The sequence below is a fragment of the Panulirus ornatus genome, chromosome 52 (genome assembly GCF_036320965.1).
Source record: "Panulirus ornatus isolate Po-2019 chromosome 52, ASM3632096v1, whole genome shotgun sequence".
NCBI classification, from domain to species: domain Eukaryota; kingdom Metazoa; phylum Arthropoda; class Malacostraca; order Decapoda; family Palinuridae; genus Panulirus; species Panulirus ornatus.
Window position 1 is genome coordinate 11,273,641 of NC_092275.1, and position 18,415 is coordinate 11,292,055.

The window sequence follows — 18,415 nt, forward strand, 5'->3', positions numbered from 1 at the left end:
CATTGACGAAAATACAGCTGCTTTGAAGGTAACTTTTGCGGTGTTTTTACTTGCAGGCGGAGTTTGGTAACACCTTACGTCATATTTCGGTTAATCTTGTAAGAAAAACAAGGCAACAAAGGAAACATCGGTGAAGGGAGCAAATGGGAAACTGGTAACAGGTAGTGATAAGGTGAGGTAGAGATTGAGTAAGTATTTTGATGTTGAATATGTGTGTGTGTGTGTGTGTGTGTGTGTGTGTGTGTGTGTGTGTGTGTGTGTGTGTGCGTGTGTGTGTGTGTGTGTGTGTGTGTGTGTGCGTGTGTGATGGTAGGTTTAGGGTGTTTAGGTCGGGGAGGTATGCAGAGTCATGTAGAGTTGTTTGTAGGAGAAAGAAGAGGCGGTAGGGGGCCTTGCATGAGCTTGAATGTGGCATGGACGCTGGAGTAGATGGTATTGCAGTTGAATTTATTAAGAAAGAGGATGACCGTGTTGCTGATTGGTAAGTTAGGATTTTCAGTGTACGTATGGATCATGATGAGGAGCCTAAGAGTTGGTGTAATGTAAGGCTGATGTTTACAGCCTTGCAAGACCTTTGTCAGCTGAGCATCGCACAATCATACCTAGCAGTAAATATAGTGTCATACAGCAAATATAGTGCATGCACAGTAAATATATTCTACATACAGTAATTATGGTGTTTATAAAATAGATATAGTGTACATAAAGTGATTATAGTGTATATATCAAGTAAATATAGTGCACATACAGTAATTATAGTGTATATACAATAGTGTATATTCTTTAGTGAATATAAAGAAATATTAAAGTTTCTCCAAACATTTGTTATATTCCAGGTTTAGTAGCTGGAGAACGTTATGATGAGTCAGAGCAGAGAGGTGTTGACAATGGAGATGAACCAGTCGGCTGCTTCTGTGTCATTTGGCAAGAAAAATGGATGCTATGTAAACCGTAGTGTAGCAGTCCTGTTGGCGATAGTTTTTGTCAGCGCTGTAGTAGCGACAGGTCTCCTCGTCTTCTTCTACGTTCCGCGTATCAGGGAATCTACTCCCGAGTCCCCAAACATTGTAGTAAGTCCACATCTGCTGTATGACCTGTAGTTAGTCCCCATCTGCTGTGTGACCTGTAGTTAGTCCACATCTGCTGTGTGACCTGTAGTTAGTCTACATCTGCTGTGTGACCTGTGGTTAGTCCACATCTGCTGTATGACCTGTAATAAGTCCACATCTGTATGACCTGTTGTAAGTCCACTTCTGCTGTATGACCTGGAGTTAAGTCCACTTCTGCTGCATGGGCTGTAGTAAGGTCGCTTCTTTTGTATGACCTGTAGTAAGAATGGTGGAGATAGTAAAATAGAGATATTTTTGAGAATGGTGGAGGCAGAATAAAAAGTAGATGATGATTCAAACACAACGAAGAACGTGGAGGGAGTATGCACGAGAATACTTCATATCTGACTTCACAACAGGAAGGATAATGGTTATCGTAACCTGTGCTGAAGGAAGTGAAGGGCCAGTTTTGTGAAACCAGGTTGGCAGGCCTATAATAATGTATAATAATGAAGGCAGTATTTTGTACATTCTCAAACATTAGATGTTACATGATGTTTGTACATTGCTGATGTTACATATGTACGTATGTTTACAAGATATTTATCAACAGACTATGTTCGTTGTCGAGTGCGGTAGGAGCATCTCAGAGACGGTATGTAGCAGGTTATTGCCACCAGTGTTATCACGACCATGTCTGTAAGATGACTCCGCTGTCCACATGCTCAGCTGGCTCACGTCTTTTTTCAGGCATAATTAGTTGACAGACACAGCACAGTACCTTTATACATATTATATCTAACACGTATGATATCTAACTTTACCTTTATAACGAAAGGAAAATCAATGTGAAATCAAATAATTCTAAGACTATTCTAAACACAAGAATTGTATTGATTTTAACACTGATATTGTTGACACTAGAATTATACTAGTAGACAAATTAGATTTCTATAAATTTCTAACGTTACAGATCATGACTCGATACTTGTCTGGCACCAGTAAACAGTGACAACAGAACGTACTTATGTATTATGATAAACATAAAACCCGAAATACGTGAAAACGATGATGAGATCATGAGATACATAAACACACAAGATTAATTACTAATAAGATAATACACCGACAAAAAAAAAATATTGTAACGCTGGCGATTTGTTATTAACTTTATAATGTAACCCAAGGTGCATTAGGACTCACGTCTAGCTAGATTTGGTTTCTTTACGTTTCTATAATCTCAACATAACTATTTATTGTTTTGCGTTTCTGGAATTAATAAAGACTTTTATAAAGTCTTTATAAAGACTTTTGAATTTAGCAAATGCTAACTTTCCCAAATTTCGTGCTGTAGATTAAAGATTTAGTTGCCTATATAGTCTAGTGATTACTTCCATCATTGGTCATAAACACTTAAACACACTCAATCGTTCAGATGTCTATAAAAAGATATCAACAAAATACTAAGAGAACTTGACACATACAAGGCACATGGTCATGATGAAATTTCACCATATATGCTAAAGAGGTGTGCAGATATGCCTGATAAGCCACTTGAATAACTGTTCAGCGTGTTACTGGAGATCAGGATGTCACTAGATATAGACATAGTGCCAAAGGAATGGAAAAAGGTAAAAGTCATGCTTATATATAAGAAGGAGACCGGAAACAGGTCTCACTAACCAGTGTGGTGTGTAAGGTTCTGGAAAAGATTATTGGAAAGCAAGTGAATGACTTCCAACGGAGGAGAAGTTTTAGGGAAAGGAAGTCATGTGTAACAAACTTCTTAAGAGTTTTACCAGAGTGAGCTGTCCTAGACTAATGTGAAGACTGGTTGGACTATTTGTATCTGAACTGCCAGAAAGCATTTAAAACTGTCCCACGTTAGTGGTTGATTAAGAATCTGAATCACAAAGCAAGAGTATAGGGGAACTCCTTCGAAGGATAGATTAGCTCAGTAAGAGGGAACAAAGGACGCATGTCAGAGGAGCCTTTTCCAAATGGGTTGAGGTGACCCGCAGAGTGCCACAGGGTTCGGTTCTGGGGCCATTATTCTTCTTGATCTATAACAATTACTTGCCTGAAGATATGGAATCCTACCTAGATATATTTGCCGATGATGCGAAGGTCATGAGGGAAGTGGAAAGCGAGGAAGATTGCATCAGCTTACAAGGGAACATAAACAGACACTAAAGTTTGTCTGAGACGTAGTTAATGAAGTTCAACCCGAGTAGATGTAAATTCATGAGGATGGGGGAAAGCGAAAGACAGCCAATGTATGATTAGTACTTAGCAGGAAATAACCTTCATGATTCTGTGTTTGAGAAGGACCTTAGAGTCGACGTCGTCCTTAACCTGTCGCCAAATTACCATATTAAGAGAGTAGTTAAGGAGAGAAACAGTCTCCTGACAAATATCAGAATACCTTTAAGTATATGGATAGGGAAATTTCCAGCAAATTATTCATATCCTACTTAAGGCCAGACCTACAATATTCTCAGGTTTGGTCACCACACCTAAAGAAACGCAAAGAGCTCATAGAGAAGGTCCATTGACAGCACGTCGACCCCGGTATACCATATCGTTCCAATTCACTCTATTCCTTGCACGCCTTTCCCCCTCCTGCATGTTCAGGCCCCGATCGCTTAAAATCTTTTTCACTCCATCCTTCCTCCTCCAGTTTGGTCTCCAGCTTCTTGTTTCCTCCACCTCCAAGACATATATCCTTTGTCAACCTTTCCTCACTCATTCTCTCCATATGTCCAAACCATTTCATTACACTCTCTTCTTTTTTCTCAACCACATTCTTTTTATTTCCACAGCTCCCTTTCCACATCCAGGCCCCACAGCACTTTTCATTGTTTACCCCAGACGCTTCATATGCCCTGGTTCAATCCATTGACAGTACATCGACCCCGATATACCACATCGTTCCATTTCACTCTATTCCTTGCAAGCTTTTCACCCTCCTGTATGTCCAGGCCCCTATCGCTCAAAATTTTTTCAATCCATCCTTCCACCTCCAATTTGGTCTCCCACTTCTCCTCGTTCACTCCACCTCTGATACAAATATCCTCTTTGTCAATCTTTCCTCACTCATTCTCTCCATGTGACCAAACCATTTCAAAACACCCTCTTCTGCTCTCTCAACCACACTCTTTTTATTACCACACATCTCTCTTACCCTTTCATTACTTACTCGATCTAACCACCTCACACCACATATTGTCCTCAAACATCTCATTTCCAACATATCCACCCTCCTCCGAACAACCCTATTTATAGGCCACGCCTCACAACTATATAACATTGGTGGAACCACTATTCCTTCAAACATACCCATTTTTGCTTTCCGATATAATATCGCCTTCCACACATTCTTCAACGCTTCCAGAACCTTCGCCCCCTCCCCCACCCTGTGACTCACTTCTGCTTCCTTGGTTCCATCCGTTGCCAAATCCACTCCCAGATATCTAAAACACTTCACTTCCTCCAGTTTTCCTCCATTCAAACTTAATTTCCAATTGACTTGTCCCTCAACCCTACTGTATCTGATAATCTTGCTCTTATTCACATTTACTCTCAGCTTTCTTTAGCAGAGTCAGTCACCAGCTTCTGCAGTTTATCACCCGAATCAGCCACCAGCGCTGCACCATCATCGAACAACAAATGACTCAGCTCCCAAGCCCTCTCATCGACAACAGACTGCATACTTGCCCCTCTCTCCAAAATCTTGCATTCACCTACCTAACAACCCCATCAATAAACAAATTAAACATCCATGGAGACATCACGCACCCCTGCTGCAAACCGACATTCTGTGGGAACCAATCACTTTCCTCTCTTCTTGCTCGTACTCATGCCTTACATCCTCGATAAAAACTTTTCACTGCTTCTAGCAACTTGCCTCCCACACCATATACTCTTAATACCTTCCACAGAGCATCTGTATCAACTCTGTCATATTCCTTCTCCAGATCCATAAATGCTACATACAAATCCATTTGTTTTTCTAAGTATTTCTCACATACATTCTTCAAAGCAAACACCTGATCCACACATCCTCTACCACTTCTGAAACCACACTGCTCTTCCCCAATCTGATGCTCTGTACATGCCTTCACCCTCTCAATCAATACCTTACCATACAATTTCCCAAGAATACCTAAACTTATACTTCTGTAAGTTGAACACTCACCTTTATCCCCTTTGCCTTTATACAGTGGTACTATGCATGCATTCCGCCAATCCTCAGGCACTTCACCATGAACCATACATACATTGAATATCCTCACCAACCAGTCAACAACACAGTCACCCCCTTTTTTGACAGATTCCACTGCAATACTATCCAAACCCGTCGCCTTGCGGTCTTCCATCTTCCGGAAAGCTTTCACTACCTCTTCTCTGTTTACCAAACCATTCTTCTTGACCCTCTCACTTCGCACACCATATATATATATATATATATATATATATATATATATATATATATATATATATATATATATATATATATATATATATATATATATATAGGTTTGGATGGTATTGCAGTGGAATTTATTAAAAAATGGGGTGACTGTATTGTTGACTGGTTGGTAAGGTTATTTAATGTATGTATGACTCATGGTGAGGTGCCTGAGGATTGGCGGAATGCGTACATAGTGCCATTGTACAAAGGCAAAGGGGATAAGAGTGAGCGTTCAAATTACAGAGGTATAAGTTTGTTGAGTATTCCTGGTAAATTATATGGGAGGGTATTGATTGAGAGGGTGAAGGCATGTACAGAGCATCAGATTGGGGAGGAGCAGTGTGGTTTCAGAAGTGGTAGAGGATGTGTGGATCAGGTGTTTGCTTTGAAGAATGTATGTGAGAAATACTTAGAAAAGCAAATGGATTTGTATGTAGCATTTATGGATCTGGAGAAGGCATATGATAGAGTTGATAGAGATGTTCTGTGGAAGGTATTAAGAATATATGGTGTGGGAGGCAAGTTGTTAGAAGCAGTGAAAAGTTTTTATCGAGGATGTAAGGCATGTGTACGTGTAGGAAGAGAGGAAAGTGATTGGTTCTCAGTGAATGTAGGTTTGCGGCAGGGGTGTGTGATGTCTCCATGGTTGTTTAATTTGTTTATGGATGGTGTTGTTAAGGAGGTGAATGCAAGAGTTTTGGAAAGAGGGGCAAGTATGAAGTCTGTTGGGGATGAGAGAGCTTAGGAAGTGAGTCAGTTGTTGTTCGCTGATGATACAGCGCTGGTGGCTGATTCATGTGAGAAACTGCAGAAGCTGGTGACTGAGTTTGGTGAAGTGTGTGAAAGAAGAAAGTTTAGAGTAAATGTGAATAAGAGCAAGGTTATTAGGTACAGTAGGGTTGAGGGTCAAGTCAACTGGGAGGTAAGTTTGAATGGAGAAAAACTGGAGGAAGTAAAGTGTTTTAGATATCTGGGAGTGGATCTGGCAGCGGATGGAACCATGGAAGCGGAAGTGAATCATAGGGTGGGGGAGGGGGCGAAAATCCTAGGAGCCTTGAAGAATGTGTGGAAGTCGAGAACATTATCTCGGAAAGCAAAAATGGGTATGTTTGAAGGAATAGTGGTTCCAACAATGTTGTATGGTTGCGAGGCGTGGGCTATGGATAGAGTTGTGCGCAGGAGGGTGGATGTGCTGGAAATGAGATGTTTGAGGACAATGTGTGGTGTGAGGTGGTTTGATCGAGTAAGTAATGTAAGGGTAAGAGAGATGTGTGGAAATAAAAAGAGCGTGGTTGAGAGAGCAGAAGAGGATGTTTTGAAATGGTTTGGTCACATGGAGAGAATGAGTGAGGAAAGATTGACCAAGAGGATATATGTGTCGGAGGTGGAGGGAACGAGAAGTGGGAGACCAAATTGGAGGTGGAAAGATGGAGTGAAAAAGATTTTGAGTGATCGGGGCCTGAACATGCAGGAGAGTGAAAGGCGTGCAAGGAATAGAGTGAATTGGATCGATGTGGTATACCGGGGTTGACGTGCTGTCAGTGGATTGAATCAGGGCATGTGAAGCGTCTGGGGTAAACCATGGAAAGTAGTGTGGGGCCTGGATGTGGAAAGGGAGCTGTGGTTTCGGGCATTATTGCATGACAGCTTGAGACTGAGTGTGAACGAATAGGGCGTTTGTTGTCTTTTCCTAGCGCTACCTCGCACACATGAGGGGGGAGGGGGATGGTATTCCATGTGTGGCGAGGTGGCGATGGAAATGAATAAAGGCAGACCGTGTGAATTGTGTGCATGGGTATATATGTATGTGTCTGTGTGTGTATATATATGTGTACATTGAGATGTATAGGTATGTATATTTGCGTGTGTAGACGTGTATATATATATACATGTGTATGGGAGTGGGTTGGGCCATTTCTTTCGTCTGTTTCCTTGCGCTACCTCGCAAACGTGGGAGACAGCGACAAAGTAAAATAAATAAATAAATATATATAAATATATATATATATATATATATATATATATATATATATATATATATATATATATATATATATATATATATATATATATATTTTTTTTTTTTGCTTTGTCGCTGTTTCCCGCGTTTGCGAGGTAGCGCAAGCAAACAGACGAAAGAAATGGCCCAACCCACCCCCATACACATGTATATGCATACGTCCACACACGCAAATATACATACCTACACAGCTTTCCATGGTTTACCCCAGACGCTTCACATGCCCTGATTCAATCCACTGATAGCACGTCAACCCCGGTATACCACATCGATCCAATTCACTCTATTCCTTGCCCTCCTTTCACCCTCCTGCATGTTCAGGCCCCGACCACACAAAATCTTTTTCACTCCATCTTTCCACCTCCAATTTGGTCTCCCACTTCTCGTTCCCTCCACCTCTGACACATATATCCTCTTGGTCAATCTTTCTTCACTCATTCCTCCATGTGACCAAACCATTTCAAAACACCCTCTTCTGCTCTCTCAACCACACTCTTTTTATTTCCACACATCTCTCTCACCCTTACATTACTTACTCGATCAAACCACCTCACACCACATATTGTCCTCAAACATCTCATTTCCAGCACATCCACCCTCCTGCGCACAACTCTATCCATAGCCCACGCCTCGCAACCATACAACATTGTTGGAACCACTATTCCTTCAAACATACGCATTTTTGCCTTCCGAGATAATGTTCTCGACTTCCAAACATTCTTCAAGGGTCCCAGAATTTTCGCCCCCTCCCCCACCCTATGATTCACTTCCGCTTCCATGGTTCCATCCGCTGCCAGATCCACTCCCAGATATCTAAAACACTTTACTTCCTCCAGTTTTTCTCCATTCAAACTTACCTCCCAATTGACTAGACCCTCAACCCTACTGTACCTAATAACCTTGCTCTTATTCACATTTACTCTAAACTTTCTTCTTTCACACACTTTACCAAACTCAGTCACCAGCTTCTGCAGTTTCTTACATGAATCAGCCACCAGCGCTGTATCATCAGCGAACAACAACTGACTCACTTCCCAAGCTCTCTCATCCACAACAGACTGCATACTTGCCCCTCTTTCCAAAACTCTTGCATTCACCTCCCTAACAACCCCATCCATAAACAAATTAAACAACTGAGAACCAATCACTTTCCTCTCTTCCTACACGTACATATGCCTTACATCCTCGATAAAAACTTTTCACTGCTTCTAACAACTTGCCTCCCACACCATATATTCTTAAAACCTTCCATAGGGCATCTCTATCAACTCTATCATATGCCTTCTCCAGTTCCATAAATGCTACATACAAATCCATTTGTTTTTCTAAGTATTTCTCACATACATTCTTCAAAGCAAACACCTGATCCACACATCCTCTACCACTTCTGAGACCACACTGCTCTTCCCCAATCTGGTGCTCTGTACACGCCTTCACCCTCTCAATCAATGCCCTCCCATATAATTTACCAGGAATGCTCAGCAAACTTATACCTCTGTAATTTGAGCACTCACTCTTATCCCCTTTGCCTTTGTACAATGGCAGTATGCAAGCATTCCGCCAATCCTCAGGCACCTCACCATGAATCATACATACATTAAATAACCTTCCCAACCAGTCAACAATACAGTCACCCCCTTTTTTAATAAATTCCACTGCAATACCATCCAAACCTGCTGCTTTGCCGGCTTTCATCTTCCGTAAAGCTTTTACTATCTGTTGTCTATTTACCAAATCATTTTACCTAATCCTCTCACTTTGCACACCACCTCGACCAAAACACCCTATATGTGCCACTCTATCATCAAACACATTCACCAAACCTTCAAAATACTCACTCCATCTTCTCACATCACCACTACTTGTTATCACCTCCCCATTAGGCCCCTTCACTGAAGTTCCCATTTGCCCCCGTGTCTTACGCACTTTATTTACCTCCTTCCAAAACATCTTTTTATTCTCCCTGAAATTTAATGATACTCTCTCACCCCAATTCTCATTTGCCCTCTTTTTCACCTCTTGCACCTTTCTCTTGACCTCCTGCCTCTTTCTTTTATACCTCTCCCACTCAATTGCATTTTTTCCGTGCAAAAATCGTTCAAATGCCTTCTTCTCTTTCACTAATAATCTTACTTCTTCATCCCACCACTCACTACCTTTTCTAATCAAGTCACCTCCCACGCTTCTCATGCCACAAGCATCTTTTGCACAAGCCATCACAGCTTGCCTAAATACATCCCATTCCTCCCCCACTCCCCTTACCTTCTTTGCTCTCACCTTTTTCCATTCTGTACTCAGTCTCTCCTGGTACGTCCTCACGCAAGTCTCCTTCCCAAGCTCACTTACTCTCACCACTCTCTTCACCCCAACATTCTTTCTTCTTTTCTGAAAACCCCCACAAATCTTCACCTTCGCCTCGACAAGATAATGATCAGACATCCCTCCAGTTGCACCTTTCAGCACATTAACATCCAAAAGTCTCTCTTTCGTGCGTTTATCAATTAACACGTAATCCAATAACGCTCTATGGCCATCTCTCCTACTTACATACGTATACTTATGTATATCTCGTTTTTTAAACCAGGTATTCCCAATCACCAGTCCTTTTTCAGCTCATAAATCTACAAGCTCTTCACCATTTCCATTTACAACACTGAACACTCCATGTATACCAATTATTCCCTCAACTGCCACATTACTGACCTTTGCATTCAAACCACCCATCACTATAACCCGGTCTTGTGCATCAAAACCACTAACACACTCATTCAGCTGCTCCCAAAACACTTGCCTCTCATGATCTTTCTTATGCCCAGGTGCATATGCACCAATAATCACCCATCTCTCTCCATCAACTACTCCTTCCCTTGCTCTTGTCCTCTCACTAACCCCTGACTTTACTCCCAAGACATTCCCAAACCACTCCTCCCCTTTACCCTTGAGCTTCGTTCCACTCAGAGCCAAAACATCCAGGTTCCTTTCCTCAAACATACTACCTGTCTCTCCTTTTTTCTCATCTTGGTTACATCCACACACATTTAGACACCCCAATCTGAGCCTTCGAGGAGGATGAGCACTCCTCGTGTGACTCCTTCTTCTGCTTCCCCTTTTAGAAAATTAAAATACAAGGAGGGGAGGGTTTCTGGCCCCCCGCTCCCGTCCCCTTTAGTCGCCTTCTACGACACGTGAGGAATGCGTGGGAAGTATTCTTTCTCCCCTATCCCCAGGGATAATATATATATATATATATATATATATATATATATATATATATATATATATATATATATATATATATATATATATATATATATGAAATGTATCTTACATCAAATGATCTTGTTGTTAGAACAACATGAGTAAGTGTTCTTCATTATCATACTTTTATGATATGACATTTGATGAAGAATCATCCTCTGAGAGATAATTATCTATTGGATTTCGGAAGGATCTAAGCTTTCATTTGCTTTTAGGGTTTTTTATTGGTATCTGTACGTCATATACTGAGGAAATGTATTCGTGAGTGGTATGTATTATTTTCCACTTCTAGTGTCAGTCAAATTTTTTTTGTATCTTCAGCGAAATATGGTCAGAAGAATTTTATGAGGTAAAGACAGGATAGTTGTCTCTGTTCCATTAATGATAATGATGGATTTTGTTGTAAGGTTCAAGATGGAATCACTCATTTCATACCGAAAGTTGACTGAGTCATTTTCTTGTAATTCATCATAATTTGTCTATTTTCAACAGCTCGAACAACAAATGGAAGACCCTCCTCCCAGTACATTGACAGATAAAAAGAAGAAAATAAATGTAAGATTGCCCAGATCCTTGAAGCCTCTTCATTATGTGGTGAAGCTTCAGCCTTTCATCAATGGCAACTTCAGCATCAATGGATATGTAGAAGTTGGGATGGAAGTCGTTCAGCCTACATCCCAAGTTATCCTCCATATTGCTGATATAATCACTAAGAATGAGACAATCAGGGTAAGTGATTTTTTTTGTTTGTGTTTCTTTTTAAGAAAAGTTAACTGTGGAATATAACTGTTCGTCAGTGAAATCACACACGACAATTTTTTTTTTTTCGTTTTTAAGTATGTTCAAATGTTTCTTTAAAAATCAGCTCATCAGCAATTTTTTTTTAATGACATAAAGAATTTAATGACAGATTATTAGATGAAATGCTGAGTTTTTATCAAGAGAGTTAGCTTATGTGTGAGTGGATAGAGAGGAGGGTAAGTTCTTCCAAGAGGATGTGGGTCTGCGGCAGACGTGTGTGATGTTACCATGGTTGTTTGATATTGTTATCGGATGGGGTGGCGAGGAAGATGAATGCAAGGGTTTTGGAGAGAGGAGCAGGTATGTGGTCTACTGGAGGTGAGTGGGGGGAGGTGGGTCAGGTGTTGTTTGTTGGTGATACGACGCTGGTGGCAGAAAGGAATGAGAAACTGCAGAAGCTTGGTTTCTGATTTTGGGAGTGTGTGTAAAATGAAAACATTGGGAGTGAATGAGGCAAGGTTATTAGATTTAGTAGTGAAAAAGAAAGGAAACTTGGAGTGTGAGTTTGAATGGAAAGAACTTGGAGGAAGTACAGTGTTATAAATATCTGGAAATGGATATGGTAGCGATGGAACCATGGGAGCTGAAGTGAGCCGAAAGGTGGGTGAAGGGGCAAAGGACTAGAGACACTGAGGAACGTGTAGAAGGAGAGGTCACTGTCTAAGGGCAAAGATGGGTATGTTTGATGGTACAGTAGTCCCGTCGGTGCTATATGGAGATGAGGAGTGGGGCATAGACTAGAATGTAAAGAATCGGGTGAATATGTTGGAAATGAAATGATTGAGGACAATATGTGGTATGAATAGGGCTGGTCGAATAAGAAATGATAGGGTAAGAGAGAGGTGTAGTAGTAAGAGAAGTATGATGAAGGATCTGAGGAGAGTGTGGTGAAATAGTTTGTACAGATAGAGAGGATTGTGGATCTAGGGCTCTGGTTGTGGATATGGAGCTCTGGCTGTGGATATAGGGCTCTGGTTGTGGGTATAGAATTCTATTTGTGGTTGTGGGTCTCTGGTTTCGGTGCATTATACTTGACAGTTATAGAGTAGATGTAAAGGAATGAGGTCATTCTTTATCTCTTCCTGGCGCTACCCCGCTGACGCGGGACATGGCGAACATGTATTGAAAAAGATATTTTGAATACATGAGAATGTGGCTGCCACAGCCAAACTGTTATCTGTAAGTATATCTCATGTCTACTTTAGACGCTCTTCCTTTTTACCTTTATGGTCAAAAGCTTTTCTTTTAGGAAAAGCAAAATGCTGAATACAACTTATTATTTACCCTTGAACTGTGATACAGTGGCTGTCACAAAATATTCTGATATGAAAGTGATTGAAAATTACACATATGTGTAACTAAATTATCGCTAATAAATATTTTCCTTTTTTTTTAAGGTTCACTTATGAAGTAGTCCTTAAGAAGTTGAAGATTATTAAACTTAGAGGAGTTTGTAGAGAACACAACAATCTTTGCTGGAGAAACATATTTTCTCTAACTTTTGCTATAAATGTATTTAAAAGTTTATACTACAAGGACAAATCGTTATGTTGTAGGGGAATTTCGAACAAGAAAAATTGGGAAGTTTCTGAGAGGAGAGGAAATATACAGAGCTGACTCATCGGCTAATGAGGAAATTAATTTTAGATAAAGAAAAAAATCTCTTTGGTAAAAAAGGGACAATATAGGAGGAATAACGATTTTAAAAATACCACGATTGAGAGGGAACGAGAGATTTGATCATCTATCAGTAGACAGGTTTCTTTCTTAATGTTGGCGGCTTCAGTTACGGACGAAAGTCTACATCAAGGATGGGCCTTAAAGAAATATAAAGAGGTTAATGAAAGAGAGAAAGAAGAGACAAGGAAAAGTATTTACGAATTTTAGAAGTGAAAAAAATATCTTAGAAGGAGTCAGATCATAGTTATTGGAAAGGACATGAAGGGTAGAGAGTTCCAAAGCTTATATATCTAGGAAAACAAACAGTTATCAAAATGGGCTATTGTTGAGTAGTTCTTGGTTTAACTAGTCGTGGGGCACACAAGCAGCGACTTCTCGGGATCAAAAACACTTCCCTCCTTGTATTTTAAGTTTCTGAAAGGGGAAACAATAAGGAGTCACGCGGACAGTGCTCATCCTCCTCGAAGGCTCAGATTGGGGTGTCTAGATGTGTGTGGATGTAACCAAGATGAGAAAAAAGGAGAGATTGGTAGTATGTTTGAGGAAAGGAACCTGGATGTTTTGGCTCTGAGTGAAACGAAGCTGAAGGGTAAAGGGTAAAGTGGTTTGAGAATGTTTTGGGAGTAAAGTCAGGGGTTGGTGAGAGGACAAGAGCAAAGGAGGAAGAAGCACTACTCTTGAAACAGGAGTGGTGGGAGTATGTGATAGAGTGTAAGAAAGTAAATTCTAGATTGATATGGGTAAAACTGAAAGTTGATGGTGAGAGATGGGTGATTATTGGTGCCTATGCACCTGGGCATGAGAAGAAACATCATGAGAGGCAAGTGTTTTGGCAAGAGCTGAGTGAGTGTGTTAGCAGTTTTGATGCATGAGACTGGGTTATAGAGATGGATGATTTAAATACAAAGGTGAGGAATGTGGCAGTTGAGGGAATAAGTGATGTACATGGGGTGTTCAGTGTTGTAGATGGAAATGGTGAAGAGCTTGTGGATTTGTGTGCTGAAAAAGGACTGGTGATTGGGAGTACCTGGTTTAAAATGTGAGATATACATAAGTATACATATGTAAGTAGGAGAGATGGCCAGACAGCGTTATTGGATTACGTGTCAATTGATAGGCGCGAGAAAGAGAGACTTTTGGATATTAATGTGCTGAGAGGTGCAACAAGAGAGATGTCTGATCATTATCATGTGGAGGCGAAGGTGAAGATTTGTAGAAGTTTTCAGAAAAGCAGAATGTTGGGGTGAAGAGAGTGGTGAGAATAAGTGAGCTTGGGAAGGAGACTTGTGTGAGGAAGTACCAGGAGAGACTGACTGCAGAATGGAAAAAAGGTGAGAGTAAAGGACGTAACGGGAGTGAGGGATAAGTGGGATGTATTTCGGGAAGCAGTGATGGCTTGCGCATAAGATGCTTGTAACATGAGAATCGTGGGAGATGGGCAGATTAGAAAAGGTAGTGAGCGGTGGGATAAAGAAGTAAGATTACTAGTGAAAGAGAAGAGAGAGGCATTTGGATGAGTTTTGCAAGGAAATGATGCAAATGACTGGGTGATGTACAAAAGAAATAGACAGGAGGCCAAGAGAAAGGTGCAAGAGGTGAAAAAGGGGGCAAATGAGAGTTGGGGTAAGAGAGTATCATTAAATTTTGGGGAGGATAAAAAGATATTTTGGAAGGAGGTAAATAAAATGCGTAAGACAAGAGAACAAATGGGAGCATCGGTGAAGGGGGCTAATGGGGAGGTAATAACTAGTGGTGATGTGAGGAGGAGATGGAGTGATATATTGAGGGTTTGTTGAATGTGTTAAATGATAGAGTGGCAGATATAGGGTGTTTTGGTCGAGGTGGTGTGCGAAGTGAGAGGGTCAGGGAGAATGATTTGGTAAACAGAGAAGAGGTAGTGAAAACTTTGCAGAAGATGAAAGCCGGCAAGGTGGTGTTTTTGGATGGTATTGCAGTGGAATTTATCAAAAAAAAGTGGGTGACTGTGTTGTTGAGTGGATAGTGAGGATATTGTGTATGTATGGCTCATGGTTGAAGTGCCTGAGGATTGGCGGAATGAAAGCATAGTGCCATTGTACAAAGGCAAAGTGGGTAAAGGTGAGTGCTCAAATTACCGAGGTATAAGTTTGTTGAGTATTCCTAGGAAATTTTATGGGAGGGTATTGACTGAGAGGGTGAAGGCATGTACAGAGCATCAGATTGGGGAAGAGCAGTGTGGTTTCAGAAGTGGTAGAGGATGTGTGGATCAGGTAGCTTGCTTTAAAGAATATATGGTAGAAGTACTTAGAAAAGCAAATGGGTTTGTATATAGCATTTATGGATCTGGAGAAGGCATATGATAGAGTTGATAGAGATGCTCTGTGGAAGGTATTGAGAGTATATGGTGTGGGAGGCAAGTTGCTAGAAGCAGTGAAAAGTTTTTATCGAGGATGTTAGGCATGTGTACGAGTAGGAAGAGAGGAAAGTGATTGGTTCTCAGTAAATGTCGGTTTGCGGCAGGGGTGTGTGATGTCTCCATGGTTGTTTGATTTGTTTATGGACAGGGTTTTTAGCAAGGTGAATGCAAAAGTTTTGGAAAGAGGGTTAAGTATACAGTCTGTTGTGGATGAGAGGGCTTGGGAAGTGAGTCAGTTGTTGTTCGCTGATGATACAATGCTGATGGCTGATTCGGGTGAGAAACTGCAGAAGCTGGCGACTGAGTTTGGTAAAGTGTGTGAAAGAAGAAAGTTAAGAGTAAATGTGAATAAGAACAAGGTTATTAGGTACAGAAGGGTTGAGGGTCAAGTCAATTGGGAGGTAAGTTTGAATGGAGAAAAACTGGAGGAAGTAAAGTGTTTTAAATATCTGGGAGTGGATCTGGCAGCGGATGGAGCCATGGAAGCGGAAGTGGATCATAGGGTGGGAGAGGGGGCGAAAATCCTGGGAGCCTTGAAGAATGTGTGGAAGTCGAGAACATTATCTCGGAAAGCAAAAATGGGTATGTTTGAAGGAATAGTGGTTCCAACAATGTTGTATGGTTGCGAGGCGTGGGCTATAGATAGAGTTGTGCGCAGGAGGGTGGATGTGCTGGAAATGAGATGTTTGAGGACAATGTGTGGTGTGAGGTGGTTTGATCGAGTAAGTAACGTAAGGGTAAGAGAGATGTGTGGAAATAAAAAGAGCGTGGTTGAGAGAGCAGAGGAGGGTGTTTTGAAGTGGTTTGGGCACATGGAAAGAATGAGTGAGGAAAGATTGACCAAGAGGATATATGTGTCGGAGGTGGAGGGAACGAGAAGTGGGAGACCAAATTGGAGGTGGAAAGATGGAGTGAAAAAGATTTTGTGTGATCGGGGCCTGAACATGCAGGAGGGTGAAAGGAGGGCAAGGAATAGAGTGAATTGGATCGATGTGGTATACCGGGGTTGACGTGCTGTCAGTGGATTGAATCAGGGCATGTAAAGCGTCTGGGGTAAACCATGGAAAGCTGTGTAGGTATGTATATTTGCGTGTGTGGACGTATGTATATACATGTGTATGGGGGTGGGTTGGGCCATTTCTTTCGTCTGTTTCCTTGCGCTACCTCGCAAACGCGGGAGACAGCGACAAAGCAAAAAAAAAAAAAGAAAATATATATATATGTATATATATATATATATATATATATATATATATATATATATATATATATATATATATATATATATATATATATATATATATATATATATATATTTATATATATATATATATATATATATATATATATATATATATATATATATATATATATATATATATATATATATATATATATATATATATATATATATATATATATATATATATATATATATATGGTCAGTCTATGTACCCCACCGTCACTTGGGCCTGGCAGCCTGTGGTCGTGCAGGCAGCAGCCGGCCATCCTCGTGTGGCTCCTAGTAGTCGTCTGGACACAGGTCATCGCTGCCCGAGTCGTCAGCAAATTGACCATCCGGGCGTGTCGCTGCCGTAGCCACGTCTGAAGGAGTTGGTGTAACGCGTTAAGGTTATAAGACCACGACAGAAACGCGTCTCACCGACCTTTCAGTCAGTTTCCAGTGGGCAGGACTGAGATTATTAATGCTCAGGTGGACCCATCAACAGAAGGGTCGCTTGTGATGATTCATTTTCCTTTAGAATATATTGATACAGTGGTTAAATTGATGAGAACTGCTATTGACGTTTGTGTAAATAAATTATACATTTCCTTTTGCCATAGCCAGAGGTTGAACCATTATGTGACGTTCTTTTTTTCATTCATTTCAAGCTAGAAGTTGCAGTTTTCTAAATTGTTTCTTACATTTTTCATATGTATATATATGTATGTGTGTGTGTGTGTATATGTGCGTATGTGTGTGTATGTGTATATGTATATATATATATATATGTATATTATCTCTGGGGATAGGGGTGAAAGAATACTTCCCACGTATTCCTCGCGTGTCGTAGAAAGCGACTAGAGGGGACGGGAGCGGGGGGCCAGAAATCCTCCCCTCCTTGTATTAACTTTCTAAAATGGGAAACAGAAGAAGGAGTCACGCGGGGAGTGCTCATCCTCCTCGAAGGCTCAGAGTGGGGTGCCTAAATGTGTGTGGATGTAACCAAGATGTGAAAAAAGGAGAGATAGGTAGTATGTTTGAGGAAAGGAACCTGGATGTTTTGGCTCTGAGTGAAACGAAGCTCAAGGGTAAAGGGGAAGAGTGGTTTGGGAATGTCTGGGGAGTAAAGTCAGGGGTTAGTGAGAGGACAAGAGCAAGGGAAGGAGTAGCAATACTTCTGAAACGGGAGTTGTGGGAGTATGTGATAGAATGTAAGAAAGTAAATTCTCGATTAATATGGGTAAAACTGAAAGTTGATGGAGAGAGGTGGGTGATTATTGGTGCATATGCACCTGGGCATGAGAAGAAAGATCATGAGAGGCAGGTGTTTTGGGAGCAGCTGAATGAGTGTGTTAGTGGTTTTGATGCACGAGACCGGGTTATAGTGATGGGTGATTTAAATGAAAAGGTGAGTAATGTGGCAGTTGAGGGAATAACTGGTATACATGGGGTGTTCAGTGTTGTAAATGGAAATGGTGAAGAGCTTGTAGATTTATGTGCTGAAAAAGGACTG

At 40.9% G+C, this 18,415-nt stretch overlaps 1 protein-coding gene across 3 annotated transcripts in view; it reads left to right on the plus strand.

Moving 5' to 3' along the window:
* Positions 1 to 18,415, plus strand: part of LOC139765060 (aminopeptidase N-like) — a 127,062-nt gene that overhangs the window by 21,438 nt on the left and 87,209 nt on the right. For all 3 annotated transcript variants that reach the window (XM_071692151.1, XM_071692152.1, XM_071692153.1), the window contains exons 2-4: positions 57 to 172; positions 837 to 1,070; positions 11,294 to 11,530. In XM_071692151.1, the coding sequence (XP_071548252.1) occupies positions 858 to 1,070; positions 11,294 to 11,530 (450 nt within the window). In that variant the 5' untranslated portion in view covers positions 57 to 172; positions 837 to 857. The remainder of the gene's footprint in view (positions 1 to 56; positions 173 to 836; positions 1,071 to 11,293; positions 11,531 to 18,415) is intronic.